At 41.2% G+C, this 20,341-nt stretch overlaps 1 protein-coding gene across 3 annotated transcripts in view; it reads left to right on the top strand.

The window, feature by feature from the left end:
* Window positions 1–20,341, top strand: part of LOC137430076 (partitioning defective 3 homolog) — a 226,494-nt gene that overhangs the window by 124,981 nt on the left and 81,172 nt on the right. For 2 of the 3 annotated variants that reach the window (XM_078778789.1, XM_068120640.2), the window contains exons 25-26: window positions 11,331–11,430; window positions 12,469–13,447. In XM_078778789.1, coding sequence (XP_078634915.1) covers window positions 11,331–11,430; window positions 12,469–12,474 — 106 coding nt within the window. In that variant the 3' untranslated portion in view covers window positions 12,475–13,447. Of the gene's footprint in view, window positions 1–11,330; window positions 11,431–12,468; window positions 13,448–20,341 lie in introns of those variants that run through there. The other variant, XM_068120603.2, reaches the window with a different exon arrangement.

The raw sequence follows: 20,341 nt of genomic DNA, 5'->3' as shown, positions 1-20,341 counted from the left end.
AGTGAGGTGTGTGGGATCCCAATATAGGATTTAGTTTAATTGATTGCCGTCGCGTTCCTTGTTATCGGGTCCGTGAATAAATCTTTATTTTTGTACATTAAATCTTGTGTTTGTCGACTTGATTAATTTTCCTCCAGCTGCCGTCGGTTTACCAGAAAGTAAGCGCTTTTTCCACAGCTTTCCACTTCCCTTCTTCCTCCCGTGTTTTATAGCCGAATCCGAGTTGGTCGTCGCCTCCATTAAAGCCGTCCTGGTCCCTAGTGTCCCTGGTCCCTGGTGTTAACCGAAGGGTTCGCGCGACAATATATTGTACACCGCACCTTTCCTATGCTATCTCCAGGCATTGCAAATTGTCATTGCTGGGCACCGAAGGGGGCTTGGCAGTGACGCACGATGAAAGGGAGTACACTCGGTTTTCTCTCTGGTTGTTTTCTTGTTTTCTTGTTTTCTTGGTTTCTTGTTTGTTTGTTTGTTTGTTTGTTTGTCCGGGCGATATCTCAGCCATCCTTTGAGCGAGGAAGTTGAAATTTCAGCACAATAGTGAGCAAGTCCTTTGTCAAAAACAGTATTTTTTTGTTTTTTGATTAATCAATTAATTGAGGAGTTATTTAATTATTAGCGATTAATTAAGTACTTATTTAATTAATCAAATTTCCTTTCTCTTCTGACCATTAACTCAGGCACCTTTTGAGTTAGGAAGCTGATATTTGGACATGCCAATGACCAGGTGATTTGGCTGCAAAGGCTATTTTTGATTTATTAATTAATCAATTAATCAAACGATTAATTATTTAATTATTCAATTAATGACTAAAAATTATTTTTTTTATTTTACAGATTCTGATGAAATGGTGGTGGTTTATGTGTTCTTTGACCGAATTGATTAATAATTTATTTTTTTAATGATTATTATTTATTTATTTTCGTTATTAATCATTTATTTATTTTCTTTCTCATTTGGCAAATATCTCAGGCACCTTTTGAGCTCGGAAGCTAATATTTGGACATGAGTGACCAAGTGATGTGGCTATCAAGGATATTTTTGATTTATTGATTAATCAATTAATCGATTAATTATTTAATTATTCGATTAATTACTAATTTTTTATTTTTTTTTCAGTTACAGATGCTGATGAAATAGTGGTGGTTTATATGTTCTGTGACCGAATTGATTAATAATTTAATTTTTTCATGATTATTTTTTATTTATTTTCATTATTAATCATTTACTTATTTTCTTTCTCATTTGGCCAATATCTCAGGCACCTTTTGAGCTGGGAAGCTAATATTTGGACATGACAGTGACCAAGTGATGTGGCTATAAGGATATTTTTGATTTATTGATTAATCATTTAATCGATTAATTATTTATTGATTAATCGATTAATTATTTATTGATTAATCAATTAATTATTTAATTTTTTATTAATGACTTATTTAATTAAATTTCTAAAAGATGCATCTTCGGATGAAGCACGAGTGGTTTAGTTATACTATTAGCCAATTGATTAAGAAAATATTTGGTGATAATCTTTTATTGATTTTAATTATACAATTAATCAATCAATTATTGTACACCTCTCCCTCCCAATGCAGCCTCTATGAGTTGTACTGCGGTATTGCCGGGCGCCGGAGGCGCCCCGGCAATGCCGCGCTGTAGGATATTTAATTATTTGGCATGGGGGCGGTGTACTTTGAATGTATCTGTACTTGTTTTAAATATCATTTTTATTCCTTGTTTCTGTACACATGCTGGAGTTTTTTTGTTTTTTTTTGATTGCATGATGAATTATCTTGTCGAATATGTGTGAAAACACTTTGCATTAAATAGTAATCCTGCTATATAATGGGAAGTAATAATAAACATGTACAGCGGTATGTAGTGTCTGTGCCAAGTGTGCCATCCTTTCACAGGCAGTCCATCACCATCATCACCCCATTCTCACATTTAGTACCATCTATAATTATAACACTTGTTAGCGAGCAAAATGGCTGGCTCCATTCATATATCTATTGGTTTATTACAACACTTGATAAATAGCAGGGAGTTGTTACGAAGGTTGTTTTTTTTTGTATACTGAATCGAGGCTCGTGAAAGAGCTGACATTTACTTCACAAACAAATCAACCAGACAAACAAAATATATAAAAAGAGGGAGCGGAAGACAAGAGAAGGGGAAGCACACAAACACTTGAGGGCACACAACATTTAAGAGCAGGGAGATGTGTGGGAGGGAGAGGGCTTGGGGGGAGGAGGCGTGGGAAGGGGGAGGGGGGGGGGTGGCAGAAGTATCAAACACAAGGACACCAAGGACTTCCAGGACAGAAGTTGGTATTTCAAAAAAGTGGAATTGGGGTGAAATTAGCAGGGATAGAAAAGATCAATCTTTTGGATGGGGGAAGATAAGAGATGGTGGTGAACAGCTGTTTTAAAGACCTGGAGGGTGGAGTGGGATTGAAGAGAGTGAGGGAGTTTGTTCCAGAGGCGGGAGAAAAGAGGAATGAAGGCGTGAAGGTGAGCAGAGAGTCTTGATTTTGGCAGTTTAACCATAAGAGGGTTGCAGGCAGATCTTGTGCGACCTGTAGGAATATTTGCTGGACAGAGCCCAGAGAGAACTGGGGGGGCAAGGCCAGAGAGGAGTCGGTAGAAGACGGAAAGACCACCAACCTGCCTGCGGTGAGTGAGTGAGAGGCCCTTGGAGTTAGCTTCATCGCGGGAGATTCCAATGATTCTGAATGCTTTGGTTTCAACAGCGTGAAGACGAGCTAGGTGTGAGGCAGGTGCACCAGCCCAGAGGGGAGAGCAGTATTCCATTGAGCTGCGGATGAAAGCCTTGTATGTGGTGAGGAGCTCAGGTGTGCCAAGGAAGGACTTCGCACGACGGAGGATGCCCAGTCGGCGACTGGCTTTGGAGGCCAGATTTGAAATGTGGTTTTCCCAGGAAAGATCATGGCAGATAGTGAGACCCAAAAGCTTGAGTGATAGAACTTCTTGGAGAGGATTATTCAGAAAGTGCATGGGAGGGTTGTCCAGTCGGTCTTTTCGGAGAGACATCGTAAGAGTGTGAGATTTGTCAGGATTGAAAGACATGTTCCACTTGTATGCCCAGTCTGTGATTTTGTCCAGGTCTGCAGAGAGTGAGGAGGCTGCAGACTGCCGATCTGAGGGATGAAGAATGGAGCGACAGAGAGTAGAATCATCAGCAAAGAGATAGAGAGGATTTTCAAGAGAGTCAGAGAGATCATTGATATATAATATAAAAATAACCACATTTAGAGGCCATTTTTCCCCGCAAAGCGGGGGTTGGCCTTTTTCGGGGACTGTGGTTGTTGTTGTTGTTTTTTTGGTCCCCTTTTTGAAGCAATGTTTTACGGCCGGATGCCCTTCCTGCCGCCAACCCTTTTTGTCACCTTTTATGACAAACAGGGAATTACCAGTGAACTGGTACTCAATTTGCCGACCTCGGAAGGATGACAGGCTGAGTCAACCCCCCTGGGGTTAATTCAGCGATCGACTGGGATTCGAACCCAGGATCCTGGGATCCTAAGCTGGCACCCTAGCCGCTAGCCCAACACCAGGGTATTTGATGAAGACCAGAAAAAGCACAGGGCCCAGAACACTGCCTTGGGGAACTCCAGCCTGAACAGGAAGAGGAGATGAGAGAAACCCATTCAGGGCCACACGTTGACTACGACTGGAGAGGAAGTCCGCCAGCCATGCGTGGAGATTTCCATGGATAACAAAAGAGGAGAGTTTGGTGAGCAGAGCGGGGTGCCAGACCGTATCGAAAGCACGTGATATGTCAAGGGAGACAGCTCTAATTTCCTGTTTGGCATTGAGGACCTCCATCCATTGTTGAGAAAGCAGAAGCAGCATGTCCAGAGTAGAGTGACCAGGTCTGAAACCAAATTGATGATCAGAGATCAAGCCATTGGAGAAGAGGAAAGATTTCATATCTGAAGCAATGATGGATTCCATGACTTTGCTGATAATTGGGAGAAGGCTGATTGGTCTGTAGTTGCTGGGATCTGTTTTTGCACCTTTTTTGTGCAAAGCGGTGATGTTGGCAGATTTCCAAGCAGATGGCAGATGACCTTGAGCAAAAGAGAGGGTGAAGAGAACAGAGAGAGGGAGTGAAAGAGCGGAAGAACAGGATTTTAGGACCCGTGGGCTGATGCCGTCAGGTCCAGTTGCAGAATCAGAGTCGAGGGTTGACAGAAACTTTTCCACCTTGTCAGGAGGAAAGGACACAGAGTCCAGGAGCAGCTGGGTACGACTGGGTATGGTGGGTACAGAGAGGGATGGGTTTGGGACACAAGATTTAGAGGCAAACACAGAGTTGAGGCATTCAGCTTTAGACTATTAGACTTTAAGAAGAGAGTTGATTTGTTTGTCTCTGGTGAAGTGTATAATTTGTGCAAGAAAACTGAAAGTCAAATTGAAAGGTCTTGTTGTAGTCACAGTGCAATAATATGTGTTTAACCCTTTGAGTACGGGATTTTTTTTTTGATAAAAATACCCCCGGTACGGGATTAATTTGGCATTTTGGTACGGGAATGCAACCACGTACTGACGATGTATTTATAGGTATAGTCGATGACGTGTAGTACCGTCATCCGTACACAAAACTTTTTCGCGGGTTGCGGCACTGGACGTCATCTGTACTCAAAGGGTTAATAGACGTACTCACGGTCCATTACTACTGTATATAATAAAAGGTTGATGGAAGTGCAGTACAATATCAAAACAGGGAAACTACTCACTAACCACAAAATGTTTGACAAAAATAAATGCATCCCGAGAATGTACCTGTCAAGACGAGAATGAGGTAGTCGCCTGATAGAGGTCAAATAAGTGCACAGAGTGACAACTGTACAATTGGCTGGCTGAGTACATGAATCTTTCAACAGACTACCGAATACAATTTGTACACAAGCATGAATACACCAAGCTAGAAAGGGTATCCCCTAATCCCCTAATCCACCTTGAAAAGTTTTTTCCAAAGTCTAGTACGAATACAAAATGTCACACATGAAACCAAAACAGCACTGAATACATACCCAATGATTGCAAAAAAAAAAAAGGATGAAACGAAATATTAACAAATATACACTGACAACTGGGAGGATGATAAAAGATCAGGGAGATACAACCAAGAGATGGATAGACCGGGCATAGACTAATGTCTAAGAAGAGGTGAACATTTTATGCCTCCACTGACGAAGTCGCTGGAGACATGTTATCGGGTGGGACGTCTGTGCATCAGTGATGGGTTTCGTTACCGCGATAATGTAAGAACGGCTGAAGAAAACCAAGTCTAACTTTTTTTTTTTTGTATACAGAATCGAGGCTCATGAAAGAGCTAACATTTATCACACAAACAAATCATACAGACAAACAAACAAAGTATATAAAAGGGGAGTGGTAGACAAGATGGGGAGAGACATGGTAGCATGGTACAAGCATGTATATTGATGTAAAGATTCTCTTACTGCACTAATTTGTGAACCAGTGATAGGATTTTGACCAAACTTGGCATAAGTATATATATGATTTAATGACAAACTGATTAGATTTCGGCATCAAAGGTCAGAGGTAATAAGAACCACCTTTGGAGGCTATTTTCCCCACAGAGCAGGGGTTGGCCTTATTTGGGCACCGTGGTCCCCTTTTTGAAGCAATGTTTTATGGCCGGATGCCCTTCCTGTCGCCAACCCTGTTAGTTGCTTCTTGTGACACACAGGAAATTACCAGTGAACTGGTACTCAATTTGCCGACCTCGGAAGGATGACAGGCTGAGTCAACCCCCCTAGTGTTAATTCAGCGATGACCGGGATTCAAACCCAGGATCCTAGGATCCCAAGCTGGCTCCCTAACCGTTAAGCCAACACCAGGCTAAAGGTCAGAGGTAATGTGAGGTAAAAATGTGATACTTGAGAACAGCTGAAGGGATTTAAATCAAACTTGGTACAAGTATGTATAATGACTTAATAATGTGAGCGGAGGCATATCTGTCGACAAAGCAACGTCAAGGAGTGCTGTTCTAGTTTTTCTCAGTTCATTAGAATGGCTAAGAGGAGGTCAACTCAAATGGGATTGAGAACTAATCCAAATAAAAGCCCAAGACAAAGGACGCAATACCAATGGCTTCACATTTATGAAAATGGTGGGATTAACTCAGTTGGACAGGTGTAGGTTCTGCAAGGTAGAAAGAGAAAACAAGTCGCTTCCTTTTGGGATGTAAGAAAGAAAAAAATCATGTCTTAAAAAAAATATTTTAAAAACTCAAAATCTCACTCAGAACAGCTGTACACACAAAGGCACAAAAATATGTAGGGTAGTCCACTAGCGCTTTTGCAAAGATTTCATTATCCCATTTTTAGAAAACTTGTGAAAACGTGAACCAAAAGCAATAATTGAAAACTAGGAAGTGACGCTCATGTACAACCTGATGAGCCCATCGAGCGTGAACGTAGAAAACAAAGTATTCCGACTGGATATGGTACTTAGGTACAAAAAAGAAAAGACAGCATTGTTAATTGAGGTGTCATTACCCAGCCATTTTGGCCTAAACCACGCAGAAATCTAGAAAATTACCAAATACACGGATCTCAAAAATAAAGTGAAAAGATCTTGGATGCTGAAAAGCACCGAACTTGTACCAGGGACAATTGGACCAATGGGAAGGATGACAAAGGGAAAGCAATGGGATGTGAGGAATGGGAAAGAAGAACCTTACGGAGATATTAAAATCCATCCCTGGGAATATTACTACAAACGAACAACAGATGGAAGGTGTCCGGGGCTCAGTAACAATCCTGAAGAGAGCCCGAGCAGCATAAGCCTTTGAGAACAAGAACATTTTTCACAGCTTGGTCCATGAATCCTGATATCTTACAGAAAAGGATACCTTGAGCCCTTTGAGGACTCCGTTCCACCTTCTGAAACCCACATTTGAAGATAACAAAGACACATCTACCTCCTCTTCCAGAAAACGTAGAATGGAAGGCAGATGGTATCGACTACCTTGGTGTGTTCCTGGGTTCCGCACAATTTATGAAAAATAATTGAGAAGGCTAGATTGCAGAAATGGAGAGGAGGCTGAACCTGTGGAAAAGAGCCTGACTGCACCTTTCATTTAAGGGCCGTGTCTTAGTTGCCAATAATTTGGTTGCTGCAACTTTATGGCATCTATTTATTTGCCTACAACCGCCGGAAGTGCTGCTGAGTGATCCAAGCCAAACCTGTGGACTTTTTTTGGGGAGGCCATTATTGGCTGCGGCCACACGTAATATGCCATACTTCATCTGAAGGAGGCCAAGGCCTTGTTCATGTGAAGTACCGCCTCATGGCCTTTCACTTGTGCTCCATTCAGCACCTTCTATATGTTGAGCACCTGCCAAACCACCCATTGGCCTGTCATATTTTGCAAGACGGGCAGACTCAGCTATGATCTTGAAGTATTCCTGACCCACCTCAAGTATGTGGATACATGAACACTCCCTATATTTTTACCAGAGCCTTCTCAATGCCTGGAAAGGTCTTGCCGTGAGTCGCAAAGTGGACACATACTCCCCATGGATGTTCGAAGTTGAACCTCTGTTTTTCAACCCTCTCTTCCCTGATGTATTCAAGAGCCGTGATTTGTGCCAACGCTTCATTGATGCAGGCATGAACAAAGTATGGCACCTACGGCCAAACTCCGGTGTAGGGTGGAAGACTGTGGAAGAAATTTAAAATACGACAGGAATTTGGTCCAAGAGGACAATTGGCTTAATAATGAGGGAAGTCGTACAAAAAGGTCATCAGCTACGGTTATTATGGACTCAGAATACCCATGGACATCCTGATGAGTCATATTTCCTGAAACTTTTTGACCGCTCCCCCAAAGAACTTCCACCTGTTAGCATAGGAACAAATTAACTACAAACTGCAAGCAGCAAGAGCCTGTATAAGTGTTGTGTATCTCTAATTAATCGGTGTTTCTCCCTGAAACTGAGTAACACGCTGGAAGAGACTACTCCCTGCCGGGCCCCCCACTGAACCTGTATGGGAAGCGATGTATTGTAAGCAAATCACCAAAAGAACAGGAGATCTCCAGTGGCACATTGCCCACTGGATCATCCCATGCAACACATATGTGACGAATTTTGCCCCAATATCTGCATGCTGCCCCTTTTGGCTCTGTAAGTGAGGATGTATTTCATTTTTTTTATTGGCTGTGAAAGACTTTTTCCATTATTTAACTGGTTAAACTTTGTGTCACACAAAATGAAGTTCACATTTACTTTTCGTTCCTTTCTTTTTGGGTTTCTTTGTGTCACATATTTTTCCATGGCTGGACTTGATGTGTTTGTGGAAAAATGTTGTTTAGTAAATGTTTGTGAAGTCTGCCAAAATGAGTTGGTATTATCTCTTTCTTAAATAATCAAGTCTTTCTATATTTTCGTAGTATTGCTTTATTTTATGTTTTTGTAAAAAATGAACTGATTAATTGTTATACTCTCGTTTCCTCACTTTCATATTCTCTCCTGTTTTGTTGGGATTTTTGATTTGTAAATTGCACATACACACACTTTTATAATTTTGTAATAAAAGGACCTCAAAAGTCTCTCACTCTCACTCTCACTCTCACTCTCACTCTCACTCTCTCTCTCTCTCTCTCTCTCACTCTCTCTCTCACTCTCTCTCTCTCTCTCTCTCTCTCTCTCTCTCTCTCTCTCTCTCTCTCACTCTCTCTCCCTCTCTCTCACTCTCACTCTCACTCTCACTCTCACTCTCTCACTGTCTATCCCTTCCCCTCCCACTTCTAAAGATTCTGTCGCTATTATGATACTCTGATTCAGCAGTCGGAATTTTATAGACCCTTGTGGACTCTGAAGACCCTTAGAGACCTTGGGGTCCAATGGAATGCTGCTAGTGAAGTGTAAATTGGATGTTCTCACAATTCCAATCAAAATTATGTCTTTATATTGTGATTCGTTCAAGCAGTTCCTGGCAATGAAAGGGTTGACCATTTAAGGGCTTGTTGCTCAGTCCCTGGTTCTTTTACCCCAGCCCCCATGTTACCAAGCTTCTCCCTCTAACTGCCCGCCCTTGAACCTACCTGACCATAAACCCACCGCCCACCACCCCGGATTTCACTCCCATTCATGTCTCAGCTGGGTCAAAAATCAGTTCGTAATTAGCATCTTTATACTGTCATGTGAAAAAGTAAGTACACCCCATGTAAAGTTTTGACTTTTTCAGCATATTTCAACATACAGCTATTTGATCTTCATTTCAACAATATTGATAGATAAAGGTGATATAATATAACAAATATCATGAAACATTTACATTTTGTAGTCCATTGTATAATTTAAATAAACATAAATGCAAATTTCGCATGTGGAAAAAGTAAGTACACCCTTGGCTCGAATAGGTGGTATTGCCCCCTTTGGCAGAAACAACCTCAAGTAGGCGTTTCTTATAACTGTCTACCAGTCTCTGACATTGACTTGGATAAATTTTTGCCCACTCCTCCATGCAGAATTCTTTCAGCTGTGTGATGTTTGAGGGGTTTCTTGCATGCACAGCTCGTTTCAAATCCCCCCACAACATCTCGATGGGATTTAGATCCGGGCTTTGACTTGGCCATTCCAGAACCCTCCATTTCTTTCTCTTCAGCCATTCCTTGGTGGATTTACTGGTATGTTTAGGGTCATTGTCATGTTGCAAGATCCACCTTAGGTTGAGCTTCAACTTTCCGACAGATGGCCTCACATTATCCTCAAGCACCCTCTGGTACAATGAATAATTCATAGTGGATTCTATGATGGTGAGCTGCCCAGGCTCTGATGCAGCAAAGCTGCCCCAAACCATAATATTTCCACCACCATGCTTTATAGTTGGTATCAGGTTCTTGTGGTCAAATGCTGTCTTTGGTTTTTGCCAAACATGTCTTCTGGTACTGTGGCCAAATAGCTCCACCTTTGACTCATCTGTCCAGAGCACATTGTTCCAGAAGTGCTGGTCTTTGCCTAGGTGTTCATTGGCAACCTTTAGTCTTGCCCTGATGTTCTTTCTGGACAGCAAAGGTTTCCTCCTGGCACACCTCCCATGTAGATCAAATTTGTGCAGCCTCTTTCTAATGGTAGACTCGTGCACTTTGACATCAACAGTGGCAAGAGCTACCTGTAGGTCCCTTGATGACATTCTGGGGTTCTTAGAGACTTCTTTCAGCATCTTGCGGTCTGCTCTCGGGCTGAACTTGCTGGGTCGGCCTGGCCTGAACAAGTTGGCAGTTGTTTGGAATCTTCTCCACTTGTAGATGATCTTCCGGACAGTCGAATGATTGATTTCAAATTGTTTGGAGATCTTTTTAAATCCCTTCCCAGACTCGTAGGCATCTATAACCTTCTTTCTGAAGGCCTCAGAGAGCTCTTTTGATCTAGGCATGGTGAGGCCGCACACTTCAACAACAAAGAGGAAACCAAACGAAATGTCTGAGGTTTAAATAAGACAGGTTCCTCCAAGATCTTCTCCAACAATGTTCTAATCATTTGCACCTGAGCTGGTGCACCTGATTCTAATTTTAGGTATTCTAAGTAGTGATAAATGTAGGGGTGTACTTACTTTTTCCACATGCGAAATTTGCATTTATGTTTATTTAAATTATACAATGGACTACAAAATGTAAATGTTTCATGATATTTGTTATATTATAATCACCTTCATCTATCAATATTGTTGAAATGAAGATCAAATAGCTGTGTTGAAATATGTTGAAAAGGTCAAAACTTTACATGGGGTGTACTTACTTTTTCACGTGACTGTAACTACGATTGCATAGTGCTGGTGGCTGGTTGGGTAACAAAATGATGCCTATTACGACGTCATAGTCGAGTTGGCCAGACGCTCTATGTATACACAGCACTGACCACAACCACACAGGCACAACACATGACAATTATGCTTGCATCTTGCATATTAATTACTTAAAAGTTCACAGAATAGACTTTACCTTATTGAGCCTGAATACCTCGAGACAGGCAGTTCTAAAATTATGAGGGAAAAGTATGGGGCCTTCCTTCAATGAATGAAAGAAACTTTATTTTTAGATCACCAACTTGAGTTCTCGTTTTGAACATATCCGGTCCATTTTTAATACAACCAAAACCACTTGGAACAAAACGTTTTCAGCATAGGCAAGTTAAAGGCTGCACCTCTTCTTCCCTCCCCTTCCCTCCCCCCCACCCCCTCCCGACTATCATTGTAATTCAAGCATTTATCAATAGACACATGATACACTTCAGTGATTTTGTAACTTTTACTTTTGTTTTTCCTAGGAACCCAAATGATTATGAATGGGTGAGAAGAAACATTGCCGGGAATGGCCGAGATCCTCCAGATAGAAAACGACCTGTCTTGCCAGTGGACCACTCACGGGTAGGTCAGATTTGTCCAACTTCCGCAAATTGTCAGATTTCTACTTTTTCTTCCATATTAGTTAATGCGTGAATTGGAATTTTTCCCCTGATACCCATTGCAATAATGATGTCACATGAGAAAGTGTAGCAGTGGCTTCCAGTGAATGGCCAATTTATAAAGCCATAAAAAAACATTATTGTGGTTTAGTGTAGATTGTTTTTTATTTTCCTTATTTCCTCCCCTCTGCCTCCCCCCTTTATTCCCACTTTGTTGCATGCCTAGTTAGTTGAGAATTACCATTTATTGTTTTTCTTTGCATGCGGCTCATAATTTGACCTTAATATAGGTCATAATCCCAGACTCAGTGGCGTAATGGGTAGACCAATTCTGGGAGGTCAGTGGGTAAAACCCCGGCCGAGTCATACCAAAGACTTTAAAAATGGTACGTGCTGCTTCTTTGCTTGACGTTCAGCATTTTAAAAGGATAGAGCATGGACAAACAATGCTGGGAATGCAATGGAAAACTACCCAGTGTAACTATTGCCAAGACACTTCTTCAGCAGCACTAACACTCTGTCAAGAGTGTGGTAAATCAACATCAACAATAACAACAACATGTGTCATAATGGTCATCTTCAGAATGTAATGTCTACTCGCTTATGGGGGCATGGTGGCAATGAAGCAGTTTGAGTTCTTCAAGTAGCTTTCATTATAACTCAGAACATTTTTCATTAATGACTAACTTGTCAGATTAATTGATGCTTACTTACAAGCACTGTTTAGACTTAACCTCTTCAAACTTTCACTTTATTATGCAATTCACCATTACTTATTTAATGCACCCTTAGCCCCCATGTAATTTCTGCATGCCCTATCTAATACCAGCCCACCCTCTTTTCCTCTAACTTTCCTTTGTTTTCATCCAATGTTCACTTCCTTTTATTTAAACACATCTGCTATTTACCACATCTTGCCTGAAACGATCTCTCAAACTAATGTTTAACTTTATCTCCTCACCCGCATGCTCTGCCTTCCTACACGTCACCTTTTGGAAAGGCCTAACTCCTGCGGAGAGTTGGGCACAGCAAGCGACTCACATGGACTAACCTACCAGAACTCGCCAGACTCCTTGATGTCACTTACCTCCTCTGCCTCATTTTGTACCTAGCTACAATAACTATGGTGGCCTTATTACAAGCACAAATCGCCTTATGTTCAAGCAATGTACAGAGTTCCTGTCCATTTGCAGATCAGTGAACCAGGTTTGAGATGGAGATTCCGAATTAGTCACTTTGTCATTCCTGTAAAAGATCTGACCTCTTCTTCTAAATATCAGCAATAACACTTTTGCATTTGTACTGGACATCTGTCCTGTGAACTTGCATGGATTTTTTTTGTTTATAATTATTTATTTTTTTATGTAGAAGTTGAAGAGAACTATGCCATGGCATTGATATTTGAGTTATACGAGGTATTGCACTGGACGTGCTCATGATTCTGCTGGTTGACATCAGCCAGAAATGAGTCATTCGGCCATGGTTAGAAATTTCAGGCAATGTGGACTTCATGCTTATAGAACCACCTCCTCACCTTTTGTTGTTATTTTACCTCAGTTTATAGTTTGGAGCGGTATGACTAGGCTGATGCTTTTAGTACCTGCTTCAAAACATGAAACGTAAGCAAGGTCCTTGTCCTTAATGTGATTGGATGTACATTTGCTGTGGAAATCACTGTGTTCATTTGTTTAAAAAATGAAAGGCAAGTTTTCAGTAGCTATCCCCATTACATTACTCTAAGTATGTCTGGTGCCCAAGTTATCAGATTATTCTCTGAAATTGTCGTAAAGGCTCCACCTTCCCCCTCCCCTCATTCTGTGGTTGTATATGTTATAGATAATGATATGCATAGGATGTTTTGATGTGTCAATGATGTTTGTTTTGCTACTTCATTGGAGCCAGCTGAAGTCAATATAGTTACTGGTCAATGCAAATACTAAAGCAAAAACTTTTATACAAATTAAAATAGCAGACAATTGTGTGTGCGTGCGCGTGCATGTATTCAATCTTATTGTAATCGTACCAATTATGTTCAGTGGTCGCCTTCAAAGTAATCTCCCTGGGATTCTATTCACGCTTGCGAACATCGCTACCATGCTTCAAAGCACCCTTGGAGGTCGTTGTCTGAAAGGCCATTTCGCTCGTTGGTCACGGCTCTCTGGATCTCTTATATTGACGCAAATCGAGTTCCTTTCATTGGAGTTTTGGAACGTCGGTCAGATTGGAGCAACATTCTCACCCTTTTGCCATTTTCCTACATTTTGGCAATCAATGGGGTCCTGACCTGACCACACATCATCATTCACATCCAATCTCCCTTCCTCAAACCCCTTGGCCCACTCAAACACACGCGATCTTGACATTGCGCCATCCATGTACATCAGCTTCAACTTGTCTAAAATGTCCGTGGCACTTTCGTTTAATTTTACCAAAACGATGACGATGATTCTCTGTTGCAAAAATTTGTCATTCATCTTCAGAGCACGATTGCAATGCTTGTAATTTTAACAAAATTCCAGTATGGCTACAAAACACAACCAATGGATACAACGACTAATACATTAGTGACAGGAAGATTATGATGAACGTCTATTAAAAAAACATTTAAGAAAAAATATAACAATTCTGGAACTTTATTGTCAAACCTCATATGCGTGTGTGTGTGTAAATATATATATATATATATATAATGTTTTAATATTGTTTCCTCATTGCACATGTCAGAGTGAAGGCCTTGTGATCCTAACGTTGCATGATCGTGCCACGCATTTGCAAGGCAGTAAAATGATGTGATGAATGAATTGTTAATCTGATAGTGGGCATCTATGCATTATGTACCTGGGTGACAATCGGCATGGTGAGGTGGCACAAATTCAATCATTCATAATGTAAAAGTTTACTACTTTAATTGACTAAGATTAATTTCTTGACAACTTTTTTAGATCAGTTTTACAAGAGCACAAGAGAAAAATATCTGATATGATTTCTTGATCTCCGAATATCATAGCAGAACTTGCTTCTTGTTCACAGCATATATTGTGAATAGTTGAGAGAAAACGGCTATAAAGGGATGCAAGGCATAAAGAGAAGATGTGGAGGCCTTGCTTTATCTTCAATTATCTCGATGAAAGCATTATTGGAATATGGAATTAAATATTCATTTCATCCAGCAGTAGCATGGGATCCATTTCTATTGCATTTGTTTGAATGGAATTCTTCTGTTTTTGCTAATGTAATGTATAGCTTGCTCATTGTATCAGTTTTCACTCTTTTGACGTCCCCAAAAATTATTCATAAACCATTCGACTGAAGTTTCAGAAAATTGAATTTTGATGAATACCGGCGAGAATTAACCTTTTTGAGAGACACCGTGGGATATTTAACATCCACCAACTACCAGTGCTGGAAGATGGGTCATCTGGCTTAACGTCCTACCGACAGCGCTCACGTGGATTGTACATCACCCTGCCTGTGAAACATGAGGTTAACAGTTTTATAGCTTGGTCGATATTCAAACTTAGGCGAGACGATTCAAAGGGGAGTGCACATATCTCAAGGCTATCCTGCCACCCTCCAATTTTCATGAATATTGTGAAGTGGTATTCATGGTGACCCCAAACTTTTCAAAGAAAGCAAAAATTGGTTTTGAGTAGAAGAAATCAAGTGGAATACCAGCAGTGCCTTGTAATGGTTTTCTACACCATTTAATTAATTTCCTGTAAGTAAATGGCTTGTATGTGCACCACATATATTTTGACATGTTCATGAAGGTTAATTCGATTGTGCATAAATTTATGAAACTATTTTTCTTGTGTGGGGAAAATGTACAGCTACCTTCCTTTTTTGCATTGTTGGTCAAGGATTTTATTTTTTACCTTCAATAAACATAATTTTAATATATGAAGAAATGTCTAATTTATTTATGAAGTTCAGTTTTATTTTATTCTTCATTCTGAACTGTCTTTGTGAATACTGCATCATTCTTGAGTACCATATTTATTACTGATTTTCATATCCCTCTTTTGTGGTCTTTTTCTCTTTTCCCATTATTTTTTACTCAACTCATTTCTATATGATCAACTCTATATTAATATGTTGTAACCCTGTGATTTGAATCAAAATTTTGAAATTTATTTATTGTTATTTGAACCTAATTTTCCTTCAGGATAAGACCACCTTTCAGCATTCAGCTTATGAATATATGTATATACAAGTTGTCACTAGATCAAGGTCGGGTTATTTAGACTTGGGTAAACCATCAAGAAGTTTGATGTTTAGAGCTGTAGCAAAAGTTAACCTGGGAGTGCACCATGGCAATGTTGGGCCAAATGGCTTAATTTCCTTGCTGAAGGTCGGTTACTTATTTTGATCTCATTTATTCTTTATGCCGGATGTTGATGTCGGATCTCATTTATTCGAGCAGTCTGTCGTCTGTTTCTCTTTATTCTGTTGATGGGTTTTTGCAGGTGGTATTTTTTAAAATTTCTGCCGAAGCCTTTGCAGCTACATGAAAGGTAATATGAAATGATCCCAGAACCCATTCCTTAGTGGGAGCAAGGAAGTGATTTAGACCCCCACAAAAAAATAGGAAAATTCTCTTGATTTCTTCAAAATGCCAACAGGATTAGAACAGCACCGGTAACACCTGGTAACAGCACCGGGTAACAAAATGGCAACAGGATTAGAACAGCACCGGGTAACACTGGTAACAACACCGGGTAACAAAATGGCAACAGGATTAGAACAGCACCGGGTAACACTGGTTACCCCAGCTAATCTGCAGGGTGTCCACAAAGTCACGCATCATCGGAAATTATTTAATTTATCCAATTTTTTTTTCTTTTTCAGAACCCATGCAGAATAATGATATCTTTTTCGTTTACAAACATGTTTTGAGATTGGTGGGACACATTTCAGACAACTGGTGTAGTCAACCTTACAAATAAATGTTTTGCCTACGATGCGCGACTTTGTGGACACCCTGTATATATCGTTATGGACGGGACGCGGCATTAGGGGTTCACCACGAGGGGGACTTCTCGGACTCCCGGACCTCCAGACCTGCAGGCTGCTGCACCGCGGATAAGTTCGCGGCCGGACGGGATTGAGACCGCCACACCTAGTAGGGTTCTCGCTCTTACAAATGCATTACATGTCCGGTGGTTTGGCAGTGCCATTTGGGGTATGTATCCTCAGAACGCACTCTTGTATCTATTTATTAGGCACAGCCGTGCAGAACCGCAGTGTGCGCTGGCTAGTGGTATGAGCAATTGTTGGAGTAAAACATCCCGTCTATCTACTTGTACGCACTAAATCGAGCCAATGTAGAAAATGAGACCAAAATAGACAAGATGGAAAGCCATTTGTCAAAGAAAAGGCACGTATTTACAAACGCCCTCAGCACTTCTTTCCCCCTGAGGCAGTCTTACTTATTTATTTATACACAGGAAATGGGGCCCACAGAATCATTCCGGGGAAAATATAGAGACGAAGTAAAGAGGGCGAGGTATATTGTGGGCATCTGACTCGCCCTCGGCACGGGTCAACAGATGCGTGCGCATCCCACAATAGGAAGACAACAAGGAAAAAGGGAGGGGGTAATTAGAACAGAAGGGAGTGAGTGTGAATGAGAGCAACATGTTCAGTGTAAGCTTTTTGACTTTAGAGGAACAGTGTGAGGTGCGTGTGGAGGGTCAAGAGGCCAATCGTTTATGGCTCTTTCAGTCGTGATACTCCTTGTGCATCTCAAGCAGACAAATTAGCGGTTTTTAGAGGAAAGCAATAGAAAGATCATGTTTGTTAGTAGTAGAGCTATCTTCCCATGCTAGGGACCTCGTGGCTGCTCTTGCTCTTGTGCCTCGGCGCCGTGCCTGACTCGTCAGTGTCTGGCGTGGCCCGTCCTTGCTCCGGTGCAATTAGCTATGGTGGTCGACTCCTCCGTGGCATGAACAGGAAGGCGGCTTCTTCTTGGGTCCCCAGCGCGTTCCAACAGCAGCGAATGCTCTGGCGTTCCAGCTTTTAAGCAGCTTGACTAGGCAGAGACACGAGGGAGCAAAGTTTGTGGGAGGTGGAGTTTCCCGGGAGGAAAAAGCCTATGATGTTTTTTACTTATCAGTAAGTAAAAAAAATTGGCACTATCTAACAATTGGCACAGCTCGGCACGTGTGACGAGGAAGAATCGAGCAGTTCGGGTGCCGGCTTGGGATCCTAGGATCCTGGGTTTGAATCCCGGTCGATCGCTGAATTAAGGCCAGGGGGGTTGACTCAGCCTGTCATCCTTCCGAGGTCGGCAAATTGAGTACCAGTTCACTGGTAATTCCCTGTGTCGCAAGAGGCGACTAACAGGGTTGGTGGCAGGAAGGGCATCCGGCCATAAAACATTGCCTCAAAAAAAGGACGAAGGTGCCCGAAAAAGGCCAACCCCTGCTCTGCGGGGAAAAATGGCATCTAAAGGTGGTTCTTCTTCTTCCTGTTTTTACTATAAATATCTATAAACAGAAAGCAAAAGAACATAGCATAAATTTTTATTTTGATTGTTTATTCTGTGGAATAAAATTGCAACTGAAACCTAATAAAGTTTCATGTACATGTACTGCTTCTTCCTCTCCGTTTCATATAGTAGTCGATTTTAAGTTGGTTCCCCAATAAAATGCGAGAAGCAGATTATTTTTAGGTTAAAGGTAAATGTCACAAACTCGTCAATTTCCATCTGATTGATTTGAAATTTGATCAGGGTTTGCATATTGGGTCACTAAAGCCTATTGCTTTCAAAAGGTCATGGTCGCCTTAAATCGGCAATTGTTTTTGTATTTCTTTTTTTAGATGTTTTCTTCATGTTTAGCATACAGAAGGAGTTGAACACCTAGTTGGGATCTTGAACACCCACCAACTAATGGCAGCAGACCAGTCACCCAATTTAACATCTTGAACATGATGGAAGGTGGATGCCCTTTGTGATTAAACGTCCTGCCTGCAAAGAACCAATTACAGTTGAAGTTCAGGTCGTAACTCAAAGCAAGACTAGACCACACAAAGGTAAGTACTCTACCTCAGTACCACCATGTCCGACTGCATTTTAGTATCAGTACTTACAACGATTTTAGAAAGGCAAAAAATTGGTGGTTGCAAACACCATAAATTACAATATTGAAGATAGGGCTGCAGATTGATGGATAAAACAGGGAAAGTGAAGACTGGGATAACAATAAGCAGATGTAACCCAGAACAAGGATAGTGACAATTCTAATGAATTCGGGTAACTTTGGCTATTTTCCATGATGTAGGGAGATTTTCCATGGAAAATGACCTGGAAAAGAGCGCAGACGATGGAGTTTAAAGGAATCAAACATTTATTTTTCAGTATGAGAGCATTGGTGTGGTCAGATCCTGGGTTCGTAATCCCGGTTGATCGCTAAATTAACGCCAGGGGGGGTTGACTCAGCATGTCATCCTTCCGAGGTCGGCAAATTGAGTACCAGCTCACTGGTAATTCCTTCCCTGTGTGTCGCAAGAGGTGACCAACAGGGTTGGCGGCAGGAAGGGCATCCGGCCATAAAACATTGCTTCAAAAAAGAGGACCAAGGGGCCCGAAAAAGGCCAACCCCTGCTCTGCGGGGAAAAATGGCCTCTAAAGGTGGTTCTTGAATTGGCACTTCACAAATTATGTTGAATTGCATTTTGGGTGCATATTGGCCCGATAATCGCAGTTAGTAACCAAATTCAGGGTTTATTATGGAGCAAATCTGAACAAAGTGAACGCCAAAACTCCATCCATGTCCGCACATCTTGGCAATCGTCCGGCAGTTATCCGCATTGTTGTAATATTTTACAGGTACATGCAACAATAATTTATTACTTCAGGTAATAGAATCTTCTAAAAAAAATCTATTCTTTGCAACGCACACAATTACAGACTGGTATGTTCACCCTCCGTGGTCATCTGATTCACAGTTAGACAAGAATGAGGGAAGTAGCCAAGAACTTTGTCTTTAAATCTAGTTAAGTGAACTGCAGGACAGTCCTCTACAATCTGGCTAACTCTGTCGATATACAGTGTTTTGAGTGTAGACAGTTGGAAAACTGGAGTACCAACATCTTCATCTTAAACAGATTGTATATAAGAGATGAGTAACTGAGTTCGACAAATGCTTTGCCATGGGTATTGCCTGTGCTACAGTCCTCTCGTGGCATGTTTGTCCCTATCCCTGTTGAACAAGGAGACCAGGCAGTGAACATGATGCTTGTCCTCCGTTGCTATCATGTCTCCTTGACTGAACTTTGCTATGAGACTCTTGTCCTGTAAATTGAAAGCATACTGCCTCACACAAATGTCAAGATCAAACGTCAGAACTTGCCTGCTTGTCACAGAAGAAACATGTGTGAATATCATCATCTGGTCGGGATACTTTCTGATGCGTGAATTTGGCTTCAGAAGAATCATTCCCTTCATCCGCACAATGTTTCAGTTTGATTTCTCTTTTCAGTTCAGTTTTGTTGAATTGAAGACGACAAGATTTGTGGAATTTTGCTTTCTTATGTAGGAAAGTTGGCTCAAGCCCTGCATCACCCTCATCTAGACGATTCAAGGTAATATTCGATGGTAGCAAGCCAAGGTCACTGAATACACCAAAGATTTGGTGATTGACGTGTAGCCTACTCCTTGAAATCTGAGCGAAATTGGTGGAGCACCGAAGTTTCTCGCTGGTTTCTTTTTGACAAAACGCACTTTTTCCAGTTCAGCATTTGTTGTTTCGCCATTCATTCACGAACAGCTTGTCCCTGCTTGTTGTTCGACTGAAGATGGCACCGGAATGTGGAATTTATTGGTTCATGGTTTGGCATTCGCTGCTTTTTGCCCAAGTCATTCACAAACC

The sequence above is a fragment of the Myxine glutinosa genome, chromosome 1 (genome assembly GCF_964187855.1).
Source record: "Myxine glutinosa chromosome 1, kmMyxGlut1.1, whole genome shotgun sequence".
Classification (NCBI taxonomy): Eukaryota; Metazoa; Chordata; class Myxini; order Myxiniformes; family Myxinidae; genus Myxine; species Myxine glutinosa.
Note: the sequence above shows the minus strand (reverse complement) of the source record. Positions and strands in the feature narration are given on the sequence as shown.